The 20020-nt window shown below is 43.6% G+C and overlaps 1 protein-coding gene across 1 annotated transcript in view; it reads left to right on the top strand.

The window, feature by feature from the left end:
- FECH (ferrochelatase) overlaps positions 1–20020 on the top strand; it is a 271577-nt gene that overhangs the window by 168328 nt on the left and 83229 nt on the right. Inside the window, exons 7-9 of the mRNA XM_078674860.1 lie at positions 7853–7951; positions 17593–17700; positions 18964–19128. Of these exons, the coding sequence (XP_078530986.1) occupies positions 7853–7951; positions 17593–17700; positions 18964–19128 (372 nt within the window). The remainder of the gene's footprint in view (positions 1–7852; positions 7952–17592; positions 17701–18963; positions 19129–20020) is intronic.

The following is a 20020-nucleotide window of genomic DNA, read 5'->3' as shown; positions in this document are numbered from 1 at the left end:
ATATTACTGCTCACTATTCTAATTCGGGCATGTGAATCTATGAAAGTTCCAATACTGGAGTAAGAAAACAAGTTACTTACCTGTAACTGTAGTTCTCCAGTATTGGAAGCTTTCATAGATTCACATGCACCCACCCTCCTCCCCTGAGAGGCTCACCTTGGATTTGGCACAGCAAGTGTTTAGTATGCACAAGTGTGCAACAATCTGAGGGGCAAGAGGTTCTCTCAGGAGTGTTCTAGAGGGTGAGGACAGCTGATTGGTTCAGGGAAAAGTTTGGGCCTTTTATACATAACGAAGGCAATGTGTTGCAAAAGGAAAATGGGCCTAGGCCTCGTTTCAGTTTGCTATACTGCTATGCATTGCTTTTTTATGTACCGGAGACTCCCGTCTCGACGACGGGGAATAATTCAGGCATGTGAATCTATGAAAGCTTCCAATACTGGAGAACTACAGTTACAGGTAAGTAACTTGTTTTCTTGCTGAGGCTTCAGTGAATTATGTAGCATATTCTGCAGAGCCTGGCCTATCCCAGACATTCAAATAGTTGTTCCCGTCTGTCAAAGCAGCCACCACTGGTCTGCCAGTGTGTCCCATCGCATTTATTAATTTTACTCTACCGCGAATGGTAAAGAATATTTTGCTTCAGATTATTGCAGTTAAGAAAATCCTATCACCATCCTATCAGAAGCATGATAAGCATCATGCTCTTAGCTAGGCAGTTTGTTTAATGCGCACACCGATTTAGAAGAAAGAGGTTCCTCTGTTAACAGGCTGACCACGCAGCGTCTGTCCTGCGCTTTCTACTTTCAGAAGTACTGTTCATTTTCAAACCATAATAACCCTCATTGTCATAAAAGCCCATGCATGAGGTGTGGCGGGAGGCATCACGGCAACTTTTGGCAACAAACATCAATCAGAAGGTGACCAAGGATGGGTCGCTCATGCAGTACACTTGTGCTTTGTAGTCAATTTGTCTCTTCGCAAGTCTCGCATGCCATCATTTTTTCAGCTAATATATGAAATGAAGATGCTGCTGCTTCTTGAGTGAAAATTATGTGGTATTAAAACTCACATTTCTTATGGTCCAAATACTTCCTTTTTTTTTTTAGCAATCTTTATTTATTGTAAGGGCATAACATCAGAATATGATACAAGATACATGCCATATCGGAAGGTCGCCGCCTGTCTACCAGGTTTAAGCAGCCATCTCTAAGTTTATGCTCATCATCAGCTCGCCTGAACCCTTGGAACCCAGAACTCACCCACCCCACAGCACCTGCCGTAGTTATCTGGATCGTATACACAGCCCCTCTTCCAACAAGTGTGAGAGTTATCTTCAGCTATGTAACCCCCCTAATGAATGCCCATGTTACTGAAGAGTGAGCGATCTAGAGATCGGGTGAATTGAGGCCAGGGATATTAAGATGGCTTGGGACATCACCCTATCCAAGCACTCCATGATGACAGGAGCGACAAGGAAAAAATGGGCACCCGTCCCCTCACCATTTAGTAGACTCAATGTGTATTTTCGAGCTTTCTGTTCATTGGGAAATCCCCATAGGGGGCCCATAGTAGTAAGGCATAGTCAGTGTATCAGGAGTAGTACAAATACTCATAATGGGATAAAAAGGCAGATGTGGTCAATGCTCCAGTCTGGGAACTCAAAATCAATGATGAAGGCGCGTCAGATAGAGAACTTAAAATAAGAGAGATAAAAGGCCCTTTTCTGGTTGGGCAAGTGGTGAAAGACAAGATGTAAAAATTATAATTTTTTTGCTTAGAAAAGAAATTCTTTTTACTCGTACATGTCTTTGTAGAGCTTCAATAGTGTTTGACTAAAATTGCATTCAGCTCACTAGAATTATCATCCCCATAAATTTAATTAGAAAGCTTGAATTGGAATCTGTAACTAAAGTTTGATTCAGCAGTTCGGGACTTTTTCGGGATGGGAGAGACACAGAGAACTACATTGGACGGCCTGATCCCAAATGTGAGCTGGACAGTTTTGGTCCTCTTCAACTCTGAGGCCTCATTCGATCTTGCGACAATCTAAAAATTGTGCCTTTAACATTGATACATCCAGAAAATCACTGCAACCTGGACAGCCATTCGTAATTTATCGTACTTACAGGGATCACCTCATATTTGTAGGGAATCCATTTCACAGGGTTCTGAAGAAAGCCACAGTCCCGCTGGAGCTGTATGCGTCTGAAACATGTCAACCTCCTCATCAGATGTGTAGGAACATTAATTTACCTTACAACATCGCTTTCTCTTTAACTTTATCCTTCTACTTTTTATCGTGTTTCCCAATAAAGACCTTCTTCAGGATAGATCATTTTAAAACCACACGTCACCACTGCCTTCACCTAGACCGGTCTCCTCCTGGTAGGAGGATAAGTTTCACTCGGAGAGCGGGACACTCGAGTGAAATAGACCCTATGATGATGCTACCCACGACATCACCCCATCAGCTAACATACACTATTGGGGCAGAATACATGAATGAGGGTCATTAAGACAATCCTTTATGGTGCTTAGACATTGTGGGACACTTTTTTTGATTATTGGTATTGACGACGGGAGGCTAAGTGAACCTGTTGAATTGCCTCTATCTTCCTTTCCTTTAATTTGTATCACAGCCATAGCACCATAGAGAGACATTAGATATTAGAGGGCGTGACTTGAATAGGAGGAGCTTTGACCTTGAGCACAACATAAGGGTCCTGAAAATGGTCCCGGGAGGCTATAAACATAGGGCTCCTGAAAACGGATCAGGAGAAGCCCGTAAGTGAGTTGAACTTCATAGAATCACTACACACGAGCTGGACACTAGCTCTGTGCAGTTCTGTCAAGCACACTCAATGTTCACTGTGGGAAATCGGCTCTTTCTCCATGATCCGATGCAACACAGAAAACCTCACTAGCATCCCATCAACTCATTTCTCACAACAACCGACAAGTCTCCCTCCCTGAGAGAATTTCCCTTCTGTCCATAGTGCGTCATAAGTTAGACACCAAACGAGGACAAAGAAAGGTGGCTGTGAACGCAAGGTCATGTTCTATATTGGGATGGGAGGAGGGCAGGCTTGTGTTCACAGAACCTAGCGAAATTTTGGATCTGTTTTGTCAATTAGCCTTATCTGTGAAGCTTTAAAGTGGACAAAACTGTCTCTGGTAATTCATTTTGAAGATTCTAGAGCCTGTGGGGACTTACTAATACTTTTAATTGTGCATTCTGACCCACACCGCATCCCCTTGTCCCTGTAGTGTCTCGATTATTGCTGTGTCCCGTCCCTGAACCGTCCAAACTAAATTACATGCAGAAGAACAGGCGTCACACGTGCTCTTGAGATGTTTGTATCATTTGAAGTGTCTAATAATTTACTTATTCGACACTGAATGGAATTATCTCATATACTTATGGTGTCCTGGCCATATGTGCCAAAGTGACCCCATGTAAGCATTTTTAAATCGTTTTTTCAACTGTAGTTCTTCTCAGCAGTGTTTATCCATGTGTATTGTATTGTATTGTCAGAATATGCACACTGCACTGCAATGCCACACTAGTGGAAGGTTGTGCGCCATAACAGTACTATTTTCCCTCCCTACACAGGACTCATTCAGTCCTTGACTTGCCAGCACAGGGGTAAAAAAGAACTAGAACAAGTGACAAGTTTCTATGTGTTTTCCAGTTGAGTATTAGTATATCATAGCATGTTTTGCAGTATCGATCTTCCTCGGGTCTCACAGTTGCATTGCTCTGGAACCACATGGCTGGATGGGGAACAATCTGGAAGCAAGCATTATATCTCTCACACATAAGCCAATGTCACATACATTCCTTCCCATACATAACATTATGAAACACACAATGCTCTTAGATAAACCCACACAGGCAAGAATACTTTGGTAGTAGTATTGCTGGTAGTGACTGTGATGGTTGTAGTAGTGCTGGTTTTGATATTGGTGGTGGTTGTAGTAGAAGTGGTTTTGCTGAAGAGTGAGGCAATAGTGTTGGTAGTCATGATGGTGATATTGGTGAGGATGGCGGTAGCAGTGCTGGTGTTCTTGATGTTGGTGATAGTGGAGGTTGTGAAAGTGGCAGTGTTTATTGTGGTAGCAGTACTGAAGCTGACCAGTATGGTTTTAAAAATGGTGGTGGGGTAAATGATGGTTGTTGTAATATTGGGGGTATTTGTGGTGGTGTTTGTGATTTCAGTTGTTACTGTGGTAATGGTAGTAGTGATAAATTTGACCTGTTATGCTTGTAGGATCATATAAAGCTTTTAGGATCATCTTATCACTCAGCTGTTGAAAGTATTTCAGGAGCACAATATCTATGTATCCATCAATAAAAATTAACCGAGAAGCGGAACTTCAGAGTTATAATTTAAGACTGCTACTTTTGTAGTCTGATTTATCTAACACCAAGCTTAGTCCTTCATCACTAAAGTTAAGTGTGTCAATGATTGTACTTACTGGCAGTCCCTCAATTTTCTCCTAGAAGATCTATAACTGGGTGTACCGAGGTAAGTATGCTAGTTCTTTGTAGATCTTTCTCGCATTTAAGTACTGCCTGACGAATGCAAACATTGATTGTTGTTCCTCAACCTTTTGTCATAAGAACATTAGGTCTACAAAGGGAATAATTCAACCCTTCTGGCCTGGGTTTTCGCCGGCAAATACACATTCAAGCTTAAGTATTACGATTATTTTGGGTGGTGAATGTAGCCTTCTTTGTGTTCTTTCTAGGCCTGTTCTTTTTAGAGGATTCATTATTAATTTGGGACAGATACCTGTCTGAGGAATTTTATTTACAGGTAAAGGTTTCTTCATTATCAGTTAGTGATGCTACAGACTGATGATTCAGTTGACTTCTTGTTTGAGCATAAATCTTAGGATTTGCTTATAACGGTAACTGCTCTGCGTTGGGGCTCGGTCATCACCAGTGCTGGCCACCATGTTGTCACAATTTTAAAATTTCAAGCGAATCTTTTTTTTATTTTTTGTAAGTTATTGGAGTTAACAGGCTTACTAGTTCTAAGAGGCTTATTAAAAAATGTGTAAACTTGTTAGAGGTGTGCTCGGTGTGCCCTTTATTAGGATACATATAGGCTGTCTGTGCTATATTATAAGACATTATTTTTGAGACGCCGACTAATTTTGGGTAGCTATGTAATTAGGAGCCTGAAGAGCTATTGAGGTGAGCTGGACTCCTAGATGATTTATAGCTCACCTTTAGTCAGGCCCTGACAGCAGCACCCCATAGCCTCCCCAACCCCACTTTCACGTTCAGACTATTAAAAAAATTACATGTGCTGATATCATTGTTCATTCAATGTTATCTTCAGGAATCTAGTCAGAAATGTATCTAATTTGCCCGCAGATGATCAGGATGAATTCTGTCAGCTTGTTTACATGTATTAAATGATATAATCCGCGGGTGCTTGGTTATGATACTGCCAGATGTTAGTCTCTGTTTTAGATGTTGTTTATTCTCATAGCTCCTCCTTTTTAGGTTTCGGCTATCTAACAGCGACAGCTGTCTAGATGTGAAAGATCTTTTGTGGCCCATACCAAGAACGTAGATTGTGCTAAGAGCATGTCCACTTCTTTCGCTGATGCTTTTATTTTCACTTTCATTTTCTACTTAGTCAGTGGCTTACCTTCCTCTACCTTCTTGTTCTTGTGTGTCCCTTCCCTGGAGCATATCCTCTTACAATGCTTTTGATTGTCTGTCTTGTATCCTTCCCCTGCTCACCTTTATTGGAAGTATTTTTTTCTTTTTCTTCAAGACTGCATATGTTTGCTAGCTTTCTCCCCTACCAAACACCTGCTTCCCCATGTCTTCCCTCTCTCCATTGCGTCCCCTCCTCCGTTACTCCCTCAGTCCATTGCATCCCCTCCTCTGTTACTCCCTCTGTCCATTGCATCCCCATCTCTATTACTCCCTCACCCCTTGTGAGGAAAAAAGCAACAGAAAAAGTAAAGTTCTATTAGCTGGCTCTGTAGCTTCCAATTACTGCTGAGTGCTCCCATAAAACAAGTGCTTTTGCTCTCTTAAAATTTGTATTTTGTGTCCACCGTCTTAAATTGGTCAATAAAAAAATAAGAAAATGGCACCCTGGCATTCTGTCAGTGCATTTTGATGGATGCGCATCCATCATAATGGAAGCACGTACATCCGTTCTAATGCATGCACATGCATAAATCCTAATGTTTACACACGCATCGAAAATGATACGACTGCCAACAGTGGCTGTGTAATAGTATCTTTTTTCTGCTTTTACAAGTACTCTATAACTTTGACGAAAGGTATTGCCTAAGCCAATAGGTCCCATAGGCAAGACTTATTGGCTTTCCTATTGCTTGTATTTTTCTAACTGCGTTCATGATCCTTGCTTGATATTGCACTAAATTACTTATAAATTGTAAAGTAAATGAATATACAAACCCATATGTAGCTTCACTGGCTTCACTGCCAGTGTCCCCAAAGGCAGTGCGGGTAAAAGCCCAAGATGCATCGCACTTGCTAACACCCCAAAACTCACTAACAAGGAACTTTTGATCATCAGCTTCTCACCTCATCACCCAATTATCTTTGAAATGGCTTAAATACGAAGGCAGATCATTTGGAATTAAGGTCCTTGGCTAAGGAACACCATACACCCAAATCTTAGATACGAACTAAACTAGATTTGGTTAAGAAAACAACATTTGTCTAACCTGCCTGCACTGAACCTTTTCAGTCAAGAGCTTTTGCTTATAAAACATTGAAAAGGTCTTCGTTCATCAATCAGACTCTATATCTACTTTTTAGGTCTTGCCTAGCGCATGCAGTGCATGCACTGCCTTGCCTTGCCGAGACTATTGATGTCGGTTTGGTGAGCGAAAGGGACAAAACGTGCACGCCCGGACAGGCAATGTGCAAGAGATGTGCACTATGTACGCATGCACATCTCCTGTTCCCATGTAGGGCTAGCGTTACACAGCGCGCTCATCGCGCGCTTTCACTTTCCCTCCCCGCGTCGGCTCCACGGAGACAGCTTGTTTATAAGCTTTTGCTAAACAAGCAAGCAGAGGGAAATGGATTTAGAACACCTTATTTGTCTTCCAAAACCTTGTGCTACATTGAAAACTACGCGAGAGCCGATGCCCCCAGCCATTACCATGAGCGCATGTCAGTATCAGACAAACCTCATTTTACAGCAATTTCAACGTCTGTGAGTACCCTGCTGCCGTACCCGTTATTAAAAAAACATGGAATCCCCCCTGGCGCTAAACCCTAAGGTGATCCGTGTCATTATCTCTCCCTGGGGAACACCGTGTCAAATATCTTAATAAACTATGGGGAAGCAGTTTGCTCGCCTCACAGCACAGTGTTAAAGTAATGAAGCCATTTGACTGGCACTATAAGCAAGCATAAACGGATAGTTCTGAAATACAATTAGTTTGAGAGTAAAAAAGCGTAAAAGGGAAACAGGATAAAACAAGCATTTGCAATGCAATAGGTCTCGTATTTACGTGAGTTAGAGCTATTGACATTGTAAATGATAATGCCTTTTATATTTATTTTCGTTTTTAAAACATAAATAAAAGGCATATTCATTTACAATGCCAATAGCTTAAAGTCCCGTAATTGTGAGACCTATTGCATCGCAAATGCTTGTTCACTTTATCTTCAGAGTGAGAGAGTAATGGAAGGAGACACGTGGCACTCTATAAAATATCCTACTAAATAAAGCACCAAGTACCTAAATATTTGGACTCTAGCCTTCCTATGTTTGGTTTTGTTTGGAAAACCTTTATTTCTGATTTAATAATAATAATTTTTTTTTTTTACTTTTAGTGTTTTGCGGACCATATCCAGAAGGAATTGCTGATGTTCCCTGCCGAGAAGAGGGGCGATGTTGTCATTCTTTTTTCTGCTCATTCCTTGCCAATGTCTGTAAGTTATGACTCTTCTTTTAAAAGTAAAACTGAATTATTTCTGGCAACCCTGAGAAAAGTTTGCCATGATTAAGGAAAGATAGCCCATGCCTAGATATAAGTTTGCTTGCCTACTGAATGGTATGAGCACGCTTGGGTGAGTGGGGGGGGGGGGTGTTCACTGGAAAGTTAAGAAATTGATTTTACAGTATCTTTACTTAAATGTTTTAACCTTTTATGTGTTTTAAATGGGTTGGTGTGAATGCACGCGCTGTAAAATGGAAGAAAAAATTACTCCTTTATGTGGAGACTTTGAGAAAACGTGACCCGTTTTCATAAAATCTGATGCAAGTATATGCCATGCGAATTCATCGTTCAAAATACTGCTGTGCCATGCCTGAGTGGTGTTAACATGATTTTACAATTTTCAGAAAATAAAAAAAGGAAGGGTACATCATGTTGTTAAAGTTACTGTCAAAGTCTTTGAAAAATGATTCACAAGTTACTGATAATGGTGGTCAAATAAATAGTTAAAATACACACATTAAATTATAGTGTAGAGTAACAAAGAAATAATTTGGATTAATTGTCGTTTTACAGATGGCCATGCGTGTCTCAACCGAAATAGACAAGGAGCCCACCCAGGCTGTGCATTGTAATACATTAATGTTTTTTTAGGCATTTTATAGCATACATAAGAGCAATTCGAAATTCACAAAAACAGAAAATATTTAATACCGAGTGTATGTATAAAAAAACCTTTTATGTTTGTAGATTTCAGTTTCATTAGAAGTCAAGTTTTTTTCAAGTTAATGGATGGTTCTAGTGGTTTTGAAACTCTCCTTTGTCTCAAATCCTTGTTAGCAATATTTTATCCATTCTCCATTTTTTTTCTTTCTTCATTCACATTTTGACCTATATAAACATTTGTAATCTTTGCGAGGATTCCAAACTATATGTGTTTAGCCAAGGCTGAATCTACCTGAGCCCTTGTAAATTTTTGACCGGGCAATGTATTTAAATACATATGAGCAGCAGAACGTCCGGAAAATTCAGTGTTGCTTCTTACACAGAAGTACTGTAATTTGATAGGAAAGTGCATGTAAACTTATGGGTAGCTTTAGGTACTATATTTTCAGTAGACCGAGATATTATCTGTAGAGTTTTGAAAATAGTTGCTGTTAAATTGGAGATATAGTCGGAGTAGGATATAGCAGAACAGTAGTATATCCATGAGTATCTTATCGTCAAGAGTCAAATAAGTTGCTCATATTCATAACTGTTCTAGTTCATACAAGAGGGTTTGAGGAAACTTTAACCCACAAGGGTATTACTGTTGAGGGATATAGTTCGTTCTAGGAAAATTAAAAATGTTCCTGTATCAGATTTCAGGGTATTGTAGCGCAGAATAACCAATGAACTAATACACGTATGTGACTCTTGGTGCCTACTTTTAAATATCTAGCTTCTGACTGCTGGTTTAAGTCATTTCACATTCACGGGATAGGTCCCTAGAGTATGTGATGCTAATCAATCAATTAATTAATCAATCAAACAAGACTTGTACAGCGCAACTAATCGCCCATGAAGGTATCCAGACGCTGTGGATCTTGCTGCAGAGGCTTCAGTTGAACAGCCAGATCTTAAGTCCTTTCCTGAATTCTGCAGAGAAGGTGAGGTCCAGAGGTTCAGTGGGAGGTAGTGCCAGAATCTGGCTGCAAGTTGGAGAAAAAACGACCTCCGCTGTAGCTTCGACGTATGCCTGGAGTGTGAGCCAGGTGAAGGGAGGTAGAACGCAGGTATCTGGAGGACTGCTGGAAGTTCAGGTGGTGGTTTATGTATGCTGGTCCTAGGTTGTGCAGGGCCTTGTATGTGTGGAGCAGCATCTTAAAGTGACATCTCTTCTGAATGGGGAGCCAGTGGAGCTTCCTGAGATGGGGGTTGAGATGGATCCGCTTGGAGAGGGCGAGAATGAGTCTGTCCTTCGAGTTCTGTATGATCTGTAGTATCTTCAGGAAGTACTTGGGGATTCCTGTATAGAGTGCATTGCCGTAGCCAAGCTGACTGATGACTAGGGCTTGGGTGATGGTTCATCCAGCGTTGACCAGGAGCAACTTGAAGATCTTGCATGCGGAGAGTCAGGAAGCAGGTGGAAGAGACTGCGTTGATATGGTTTTTCATTGTGATCTTGCTGTCCGGAATAAGGCAGAGGTTGCGGGAATGGTCTGTTGTAGTGGAAAAGGGTACTAGTTCAGAAGGCCACCAGGAGTAGTTCAACAAGGAGGTGTTGTTCCTGAAGATTAGTGCTTCAGTCTTGTCTGTGTTGAGTTTCCGACAGTTGTCTCTCACCCAGTCAGTGATGCTTGTCATGCACCTGTGGAAGTTGGCCTTTGTGGTAGAGGGCTCATCTGATAGCAAGAGTATTTATTTATTTTGTGTTTTATATAGCGCGAACATGACCCTGAGTAGGGTGTCAGAGCGCTTTACATTTTCATTTCCAAAAATGGCGTAGGAAGTGTTTAGTCCATGGGCTCTGATGATGTTGGTTAGGGGGCCTAGTAGGTGTTGAACAGGGTGGGGCTGAGGGAAGAGCCTTAAAGGATGAGGCATTTGTGTTCCACGGTTAAGGTAGAAAGGCAGATTCTCTGGGTTCTTCCACTGAGGAAGTAGGCAATCCATCTGAGAGCGCCTCCTTGAACACCAATGTGGTGGAGCCTCTTGATCAGGGTGTGAATGGCTGTGTGTAGAATGCTGCTGAGAGGTTGAGGAGGATCAGGGCAGCTGTTTCTCCTCCGTAAAGGAGGGCTCTGATGTCGGTGGCAGCGATGAGGGCGGTTTCAGTGCAGTGGTAGGTGCGGAATCCGGACTGGGAGATGTCCAGAAGATTGACGTTCTCCAGGTGTTCCTTAATTTGGTGGTTGTTGGCTTTTTCAAGAACCTTGGCGGAAAAGGGTAGCTGAGAGCTGGGACGGGAGTTCTTGAGTTGGCTGGGGTCCGTGGATGCTTTCTTGAGAGGGGGTTTGACTTCAGTGTGTTTCCATTCTTCCAGGAAAGTGGCCATGGCAATGGATGCCGTAAAAATGGTGGTGAGCTCTTAACTAATCTACTTGCTTCCCAGGTTGAAAACGTGGTGGGTCCAGGGGTCCACAGGTGTTCCTGAGTGGACCGAGTTCATGATGGCTGTGGCGTATTGCGTGGTGAGTTCGTCCCAGGTGGTAAGCAGGTGGTCAGATTTTTCATCTGTGGTTGCGATGAGGCTGTCTGTGGCGGTGGGTTGGGGGCTAGTTTTTGTAGATGTCTGAGATCTTGTCGTGGAAGAAGACCGCCAGGGCGTTGCAGAGTTCCTTTTTTAGAGGCTGACCGGTTGGAGAACTTTCTGACGATATTGAAAAGTTCCTTACTGTGGTTGGAACTGGCCTCGCTGCGAATGGCAAAAGCGCTTGGTTTCGTCTTTTTCAGGGGTTGGTGGTATTGGGTGAGTGATGTTTTGAAGCTGGTTTGGTCTATGATGTTCTTGCTGATGTTCCACCTTCTTTCACGTTGCGTTTTGATTTTCTCAGTTGCACAGCCGGCCTGTTTGGAGGGTCTCTTAGGTAATGTGAGCTAGATGGTGTGAGAAGTTAGCCTGGCATATGATGTCCACTATTCTAGTGGGCACCTTGCACCATTCTAAACGACCCTTATTGATGGTGGTTGTAAAGTCAACCTTCTAGACAAGCTATCCTAGTGGTAGCATGGACCAGCAGTCTTAGGCTAAACTCCAAAGAGCATGTGAAGCTGTTTGTTTTACCAATTATAATCCCTTGAATACAAAATGAAAGGACACCACACAAGGTATATATCAAATATATATCTATTTATTTCTAACACAACCCCTCTGCACTCTTTATGCGGTCAGAGATCGAAGTACATCACAAGTTACTCAATTAGCATACTATAAGTTTCACAAATACAGTTACTCCCTAGGGACCTCACAAACCATATACTAAGTAAGTGGTATAAGAACCACTTCAGAAATAGTGAATAGGTCTAGGGCCTAGAGAATTGCTGGGGCTACACTAGACGCCCAAAGGTTAGGAAGTAGGAGGCCCACGGGAGACGCGTGCAGTGTCTAAACACAGTCGCGAGTTACCATTGACTTATAATGGGAACCTAAAAGTTACAAAGTTAAAGATTTAGGGAACTTCCGGATGGACTACAACAAAACCACTTTAAAGGAGGACACTTCGAGAGTCAAGACCCACGGGAGTACCGAAGTACTCGTGTTACCTCACCCAGGGAAGCCGGGTGCACAGGTGCCTTTTGATGTCGGGTTTCGTCGATCGTTTCAATGGAGATCTGCAAAGAAGTGCTACAGGCGACCAGATGAAAAGTGTCCGGGTGGATCCATGGGTGGATCGAGGAACTGAAGAACCTGAAAGCAGAGGGGACAGAGTCTGGGTCACTAGCCAGTGACCAGGACGGAACCAGGCGATGTTGAGTTGATTTCAGGTGAAGAGGTGAAGCTTGTCTCTGCAGCCATGAAGACCAGGACGCGTCAACGACGACCAGGAGCTGGATTCGCGCTGTCCCACGAAGGATCTAGTTGAATACGGCGTCGGTATCCATATTGGACCAAACAAGCCTTGGAAAACGCAACCCACGCAGGAAGTGAAGATTGGCTTCGAGTCAGACCAGCAAGGTCTGGGGAGCTATTCCTTTGGAGGGAGGCTGGAGCAAGCCTGGAGCAACCAGGCCAGCGGTGTAAATTCAAAAAGAAGTCTTCAGAGGGCTAACTAGCCAGCGGGCTAGCAACCGGGAAGACGCGTCGAGCTGAAATGCAGGAGCAGGCCCCACGCGGCACTCGTGGAGGGCTGAGCTTTGGTGCAAATGGCGCTCGGGTCTGGGGCTTCTCGTACCCCAAAGAACAACTGCGAGTTATCTCAGGAGTCGATGCAGTTAGCAAAATGCAGGAAGTCCAGAGTGTCCGGTCCCACGTCTCTCGTGCCCGCCACGGGTCTCAGCTTTGCTGTGGAGGTGGATCGGAGTCAGAGGTCTGGAAGTCCAGTTCCTGTGTCGCTGAGTCTTCGGGTTCCGGCGGGAGCGTCGACAAAGCAAACCGGCAAGTTACTGGTGGTGCCTGTTTGCACAGGGTGGTCACTCCTTGACCACAAGGGAGAGGTCTTCAGTCTTCTAGTCAAAATAGAACATCGAAGGTCCAAGAGTTTCGTATCAGAGTTTCGTTCCAGGATAATCTAAAGTCCTGGGGACACAGCTCCTATCTTTATACTGATTTTAGGGGCTGGATTACCTGCTAGATCCCTCATATGGGTGGACCTGGTAAGGGGGTGGTTACACCCCTTTGCCTTTGTCCAGGTTCACGCCAGAGCGGGGCTGGAGTGGCCCAGCAACTGGTTTGAACTGGGCTATGCATGGAGCACCTTGTGTGCCCCAGGCAGTGTCTGGAAAAGCATCTTTCCATTCAACCCACCCTACCCCAATACACTACAGGCTGTCTGGGGAGGTGCTAGAACCTCCTTCGACAGGAAAGCTATTGTCCAGGCCTCCCTTGCTGGAGTTTCATCCAGCAGCAGGAGGTCAGACTCATGTCTGTGGCAGCAGCATCCATTTTGTGATGCTGAGGCTCTGTTTAACTTTAACCGGGTAAAGCAGTAACTAAGGGTGGAATGCTACCCCTGCCGCCAGGACTGGGGAGGGGGGGCGGGAGTATTCCAAAATGTTTGACACCTTACACAACATGTTTTGATAAAGCCATACCAAAGTTTGCATTAACCGCGAGGATTATAATGCACTTGAGAGTATATGTTATGTCTATATCATAGAACAGATGTAAGGAGATGGTTCCGAAAGCTGTAGAGGGGCTCAGCTCATGCTAGGGCACCCTCTCACATAAAACCAAGCACTCTGCCTCCAGGATTGTTAAGGCCTGTCATAGGAGTGACTTATAGGTTACTATGTATCTATATATAAGGTAGATATAGATATACTATATCCAAGTAAGGGGTGATTACACCACCTTACCCAAGCTGAGTGATCAGCCTGTCGGGTCAGTTTAGATGGCCAGCCAGGGGTGGCGTAATACATACTGCAGCCCTTGGTAGGCCTTTGATACACCTATGCCCTGGGTACCTATGGTACACTATACAGGGGCTCACAAAGGTGACCCAATACCCAATCTGGTATGTACCTAAAGTACATGGTATCAATTTAGAGAGAGAACAGCTGGGTGGTGGGTCTGATTAGCAGCCCACAGCCACACTAAAGTAAAAAAAACAGAGAATCACAGCAAAAAGTGGGGGTGACCATAGGAAGCAGACCCTACTCTCCTACAGATGGGGGTGGCTCTGGCGCAGTTGGTGATCCAGGTGGAGAAGTTCTTGACAGCCTGGTCTAGGTTGTTTTATGTGTTCGGACAGTAGGAGTTGAGGGCGTTGGTCCATTGGTTCTCTCATACTTTGCTTCGGTGAAAGGTGTTGGGTAGTTTGGTGGAGGTGCCGGGAGGTTTGGTGGAGGTGCCGGAGGGACCCGTGATGGTAAAGTGTACGATGGTATGGTCTGTCCAGGTGATTTTGGTAACATGGCTGTACTTGACTCTGTCGCTGGCTGAGACTATGGAGTTGATTGTGTGTCCTACAATGTGCGTGCGGTTGGTGGCTAGTTGAGTGAGTCCGAGGGTGTTCATGCTTCCGAGGAGGTTGGCGGTATTGGTGTCGTCTGGGGTGGCGAAGTGGAAATTGAGGTCTCTGAGGAAGATGTAGTGTGTTGAGTCAGTGGTGAACGGGTCAATGAAATATGGAATAATGTCGCAGAAATGGGGCAAGGTCCTGAAGGTCAGGGGGGCCCTCTGATGGTGGTTTTGCCATCAGTGTGGAGTTAAAAGCTGAGATGTTCAATGATCGGGTGGTGACGTCTGCCAGGGTGGTCCAGTGGATGGTTTCCTTGTGGATGATGGCAATCCCACCTCCGTGTTTGTGGATGAGGTCACTTTGTGTTATCTTGTAGCCGTCGGGCGTTGCTGAGGCAATGTAAGGTGCAGATGCGAGGTTGAGCCAGGTCTCGGTGAGAAAGATGTTGTGGGTGTGGGAGGTGATGGTGTCCCAGATCTCGATGGCATGTTTGCTGAGAGATCGTGCATTGCTCAGGAGGCAGTGTAGATGTTCTGGGGTGGTGGTGGACGTGGCAGTAGTTGCCATATGTGCAGGTGATCCGGTGCAGCAGTTGAATAAACAGTGCTGCAGGCGAAAGGTCCTACCGTAGAATGTGGCGAGGTACGGCAGCAGCTGTTGTTGCTGGGTCCAGGGCTTGTAGCTTGATGGCGGTGTAGCTCTGGGTGGTGGGAGATCCATGGTTCCTAGTGCAAGGCTGGTCCAGGCACAGACTGGCTTGCCTTTGGTGCGCCCGATATGCGGCTGCACTTTGGCCTCCATTAAGTATGTTGTGGGAGGGGCGCTGAGAGGCGGGAAGCAGGAGGGAAAGGGCAAACCAACTGCAGCAAAATCAAACAGCAGGAAAACAGTGGAAACACAGTACAGTGATACACAATAACTAGAGAGAGTTAGACAGAGCGTATGGATAAGCAAAACAATGAACAGGCAAGGAATGGGCTAGTACAGAGTTAACAGTGCGTGGCAAACATAATGGCTAAGTATTGGCACAATACTGAATACTAGCAACAGAGTGATTTGGAGCTGAAAGAAACAAAACGGCAGGGAGTGAGAAGAACACAGCAGATAGGGGGCAACTGGCACGAGGACCTGCTCCAGTTCAATAATAGCATCACTTCACAGCTACTTTGGACCCCTTATCTCTCTTTTTTGTGATCAGTATTCCGGAGGACCAAACCAAGAACCCTCTGTTGAATGAGAACCTTTTTACTGTGTGCACCATTACCTGTATTTCTAAGGCTACTTCCCCTCACAGCAGTATTTAACCGAGACACCATTTGATCATAAGAAATTAGTCTTGGGTGCCAAGGATGTCATGCTTTCAACAGAACACACTGGTTACATCATTAATCCTTATTTCCATTATTTCTTACTTGCTGGCTCATTAGTCAGCTTCCTGGTGGTTATACCTTTTATCAACACACATATCCTGTGAGCCTACAGGATATGATAGCTTACCAGTGCCACATGGATGTGAGGAGTTGGCTCTGCTGAATTCGAGTCACAATTCAGGGGCCTAAGACACCTCTTATGGCTAAATGGAGAGCGTGAGGGCAGGTAGGTTTCTACTACAAAATCTCTACCCTGAGAACACCTCAATGAAGGTTCCTCAAGCGACCTGAAATGCAATTCTAGTTCTCGGCTCAATCCCATTCTCTGACATGAAGTGCCTCACATACTGTTTTCAGTCCGCTCCAACCCTAATGTTCAGTGATAGCGGCACAGCATGGGTGGCTCTAAAATGCCCCTGAGTGAAAGCACACTCACTGCATTCACTTAGACAAATTCCAGATGAAATGCAAACTCCAAGGCATACTAATCCCCCAACTACTCTGAAAGCATACTTGCAGCCAAAAAAAAAGCTAATGTACAATCCAGCTCCTGCCTAATTTTATTGCTGCAATGCAGCTCCCAAACACAGAAATCCAGACTGCGTGCCTTCTATGCGCTACATATTTGAATCTTTTTTCCAAACGTTTCCCAGACTGAAGTTGCATATGCAAATACAGTAGGTAAAGTCTATAAAATGCTTGTAAATATAAACAATGTTTTGACTGTTTAGGTGTTTTTAACATTCCCAATAGCCAATCTCTGTATCGTCCACTTTCCCACTTCTTACCCAAATTACTGTTGTGGAAAAGTATGGCGAGTGGTTGATTTATTTGAAGCATTAATTCAAACTCACAAATAAAAAATTCTGTAACTGATGATTCTGTGAAAACCACGTTTTACATTGGACACCAAGCAGCCAAGATGTTTATTTTTTTTTATCCCTTATACACTTTATCAAGGCTTTGGGCATTACGGTTCGACATTTCACGTGTTTGTGGTTCTTGAAGACGCAGCTGTGATCTGGCCCCATAGTTATTAGGAATGAGTCAACATATCTGAAAACAAAGTTTATCTTTATGCTTAGTCCACTGATAGGCCAGTTTGTTTGATCTTCAACACAGTGTGATTTACAGGGATGAACTTTTTTATCCGTGTGGCTGATGTCACCATTGGTGCAGAAAAATATAACCTTCCCCACCTCAAAATTTCCACAGTCTCCTGTTTGTGCCCTCAATATTATGTATTTATTTGGTTATATATTTAGTTGCAGTTTTAGGGTGCAGATGTGGTTCTGTAAGGGCAGCAGAGCACTTTCAATAGAACATCAAGATGTAAACCAGACTTGTGTGGTTATATGTAAAAAACTTGGCTTTTCTCATAATGGGGTTGTGGTGTCTATTGTTTTACCGCTGTTAGCGCTGGGATGCCCCCCCGGGTAGCTATGCGCTTAATAAATGCTTTTTTCATTTCATTTCGTTTCAGTTAAGGCACATATATTCAGGTCAGGCATCCCTTGAAGAATAGAGCACAGAGTGAATGCCTAGGATATTAATAGTGCAACCAAGAGGCGATAAGATAATATTTTTTGAAGTAACTACTGCAGTACTTGCAAATAATTGGTAAAACAACACTTTTAAAAATATCTCTTCATTTTGTGCAACAGGTAGTGAATCGAGGGGATCCTTACCCACAGGAAGTGGGTGCAACCGTCCAAAGAGTTATGGAGAAACTTGGCAATTCCAACCCATATAGGCTTGTGTGGCAATCCAAGGTATGTCTGATGTTTTCGTGTGAATGTAGATGGTATGGAAAGACGAATGTGAAATGAGCATGCTACATGTGTATTGCTGTGCAAAATCCTCAGGTGCTTGGCGCCTGATTTTCAGAAACTCAAGTGACCTGAACATCAAATGCACGATAGCTGCAAGCCATATTCAGTACTGCTTTGTATTGAACCTTTACCACCCAATACCTTTGTAGGGCCCATCAGTAGTCTGGCATCAAGAATTATCACCAGTCTTGCAAACAATGACTTCTTCTTGATTCACCTGCACTTTACCCCGCTTGACCTGCCTTCACCTCTGTAAAGATCTTCACATAGAATCCACAACCCACTTAACATAGTTTACTCTGAGCCTATGTCTGTTGTCCACTGTGAGTGAAACAGTCTACAAACCCCACAAAATAACAAGTGAACATTATGGTGATTTCTACAGTGGTCTTGGGTGTTCTTTTAAACCGAATCACACAAGGGGTGGGGGAACAACAGAGGTCTCAGTCCGAAGTGGAGGTAAAACATGGGATCATAAAATGCTAAATGCCGGGGATACGATGCCTACGGTAATCAATTATACTTTCCTAGAGCTGCAGAGAGCCCCACCAGTTGTCAAAGCTAGTGCAATGCTGATTTGATTCAGACATCCTAAAACACATATACTTTTCGCCACTACCACTATAAGGTATAGGTCCTAGGCTTTCGTTTCCTGTTTGTTATATGTAAAGCATGCTTGTGCTTCTGTTTGTTTGATTTGTTTTTAAACCCCCACTTATTTCTTGTTATATCAGAACAACAATCAGATCAATGCACCAACATACTTTTGAAAAACTTGAGTATTCAACAACTTTTAAATATGCAAAAAAATATAATTGATAGAGTAGGGACACGTTGTACATTTACCTATTCTAGCAAAGACGTGAAACAGTGAGATGTGAAATTTGTTAGTTATAGTAAAGTACTTAACATATTGCCCGAGTATCAATTATGTGAACCTTGAGAAAATTGTGTTTTCAGGTGAAAACCCTAACAGTCAACAGATAACCATTTTGACGAACATTACCTAGCATTAGGGTTTCAGTTTCTTTGAAACAAATTTTGTCATAATAATTGAATTGTTATTTAATTCTAGACACAAATTTTAAATGTATTGCTAAGTGCTTTTTATGTTTTTGTTGCATGGCAGTCATATTTTTGAGGATATGCTAATTTAATGGCCTCTAACTCCAGACTTTTCTTTTTACACTCACCTAATTTTAGGTCGGTCCAATGGCCTGGTTGGGGCCACAGACAGATGAAACCATTAAAGGTCTTTGCGAGAGGGGAAAGAAGAACATTTTATTAGTTCCTATTGCTTTTACCAGTGATCACATTGAGACGCTTTATGAACTGGATATTGAATATGCTCAAGTTTTAGCACATGAGGTAAGTCTTTTTATTAACAAACCTATAGTAGATCGATGTTTACTGATTCCTAGTTTTTTTTTTTGTCAAATCTGTTTTATTAGTATTTTAGAGTTACAGTTTACATTACAAGCATCACTTATAAAAGCTCAGTGGCAGAGGCACGTCAGTCATAGATGTATCATCACATTGTCACCTTGTTACAAGTATTCAAGTTTCGTAATGAATAAGACATGCGATGCTCGCCCAGAGTTGCCGGAACTGTAGCACGCCTGCCCTGATGCGGACTCCTGGGCTGTCTATGAGAACCGATATACTGATCTCACAATGGTCCGCATAGTTCAGGGCTGACCCTCCATCTTGAGCTTGCAAACAGATGGTGTATATATGAAACAGAAAACATTAATTGTGGCAACGAAAAAAACCCTCATTCTCTGACTCTCATTCTGTCTCCCCTCCTTCCCGGCCCCAATCCCCGCTCCCTCCACCCCCTCGCGTGCGCCCCTCATCTATGACTGCACTGACATGATTGTCTGTGTAGCCTATTGGATCAGAAGTTGAACATATCAAACTATCCCGTCAGGAGATCAGCCTGTGGTGTGTACCTACCCTCGCGTGTGCCTCCCATCTCAACCACGCCGCCCGTGCCTCCCTCCCTGTCCGTCTGCTGTAATGCATCAAGCATTTGCTCCAAGCGTGCCGCTATGGGTTCCTTTCTGAGCCCCGTCACCTCCTCCCTACGTATGGCGGTCCCTCTGCCCTGGCCCATGCCTGGAATGAGGAAGTTGACGCCTGTGCACATGGCGGGTCATGCGACTTCCACCTCCTTGTGAGGATTCGCTTTGCCACCACCAGGTCCAGAAAACGGGATGTCACCTTATCTTTGGGGGGGTCTCCTGAAGTGGTGCAGGAT

Source organism: Lissotriton helveticus, chromosome 2_1 (genome assembly GCF_964261635.1).
Source record: "Lissotriton helveticus chromosome 2_1, aLisHel1.1, whole genome shotgun sequence".
Taxonomy (NCBI): Eukaryota; Metazoa; Chordata; class Amphibia; order Caudata; family Salamandridae; genus Lissotriton; species Lissotriton helveticus.
The sequence above is the reverse complement of the archived record's forward strand: the minus strand, read 5'-3'. Positions and strand labels throughout refer to the sequence as shown.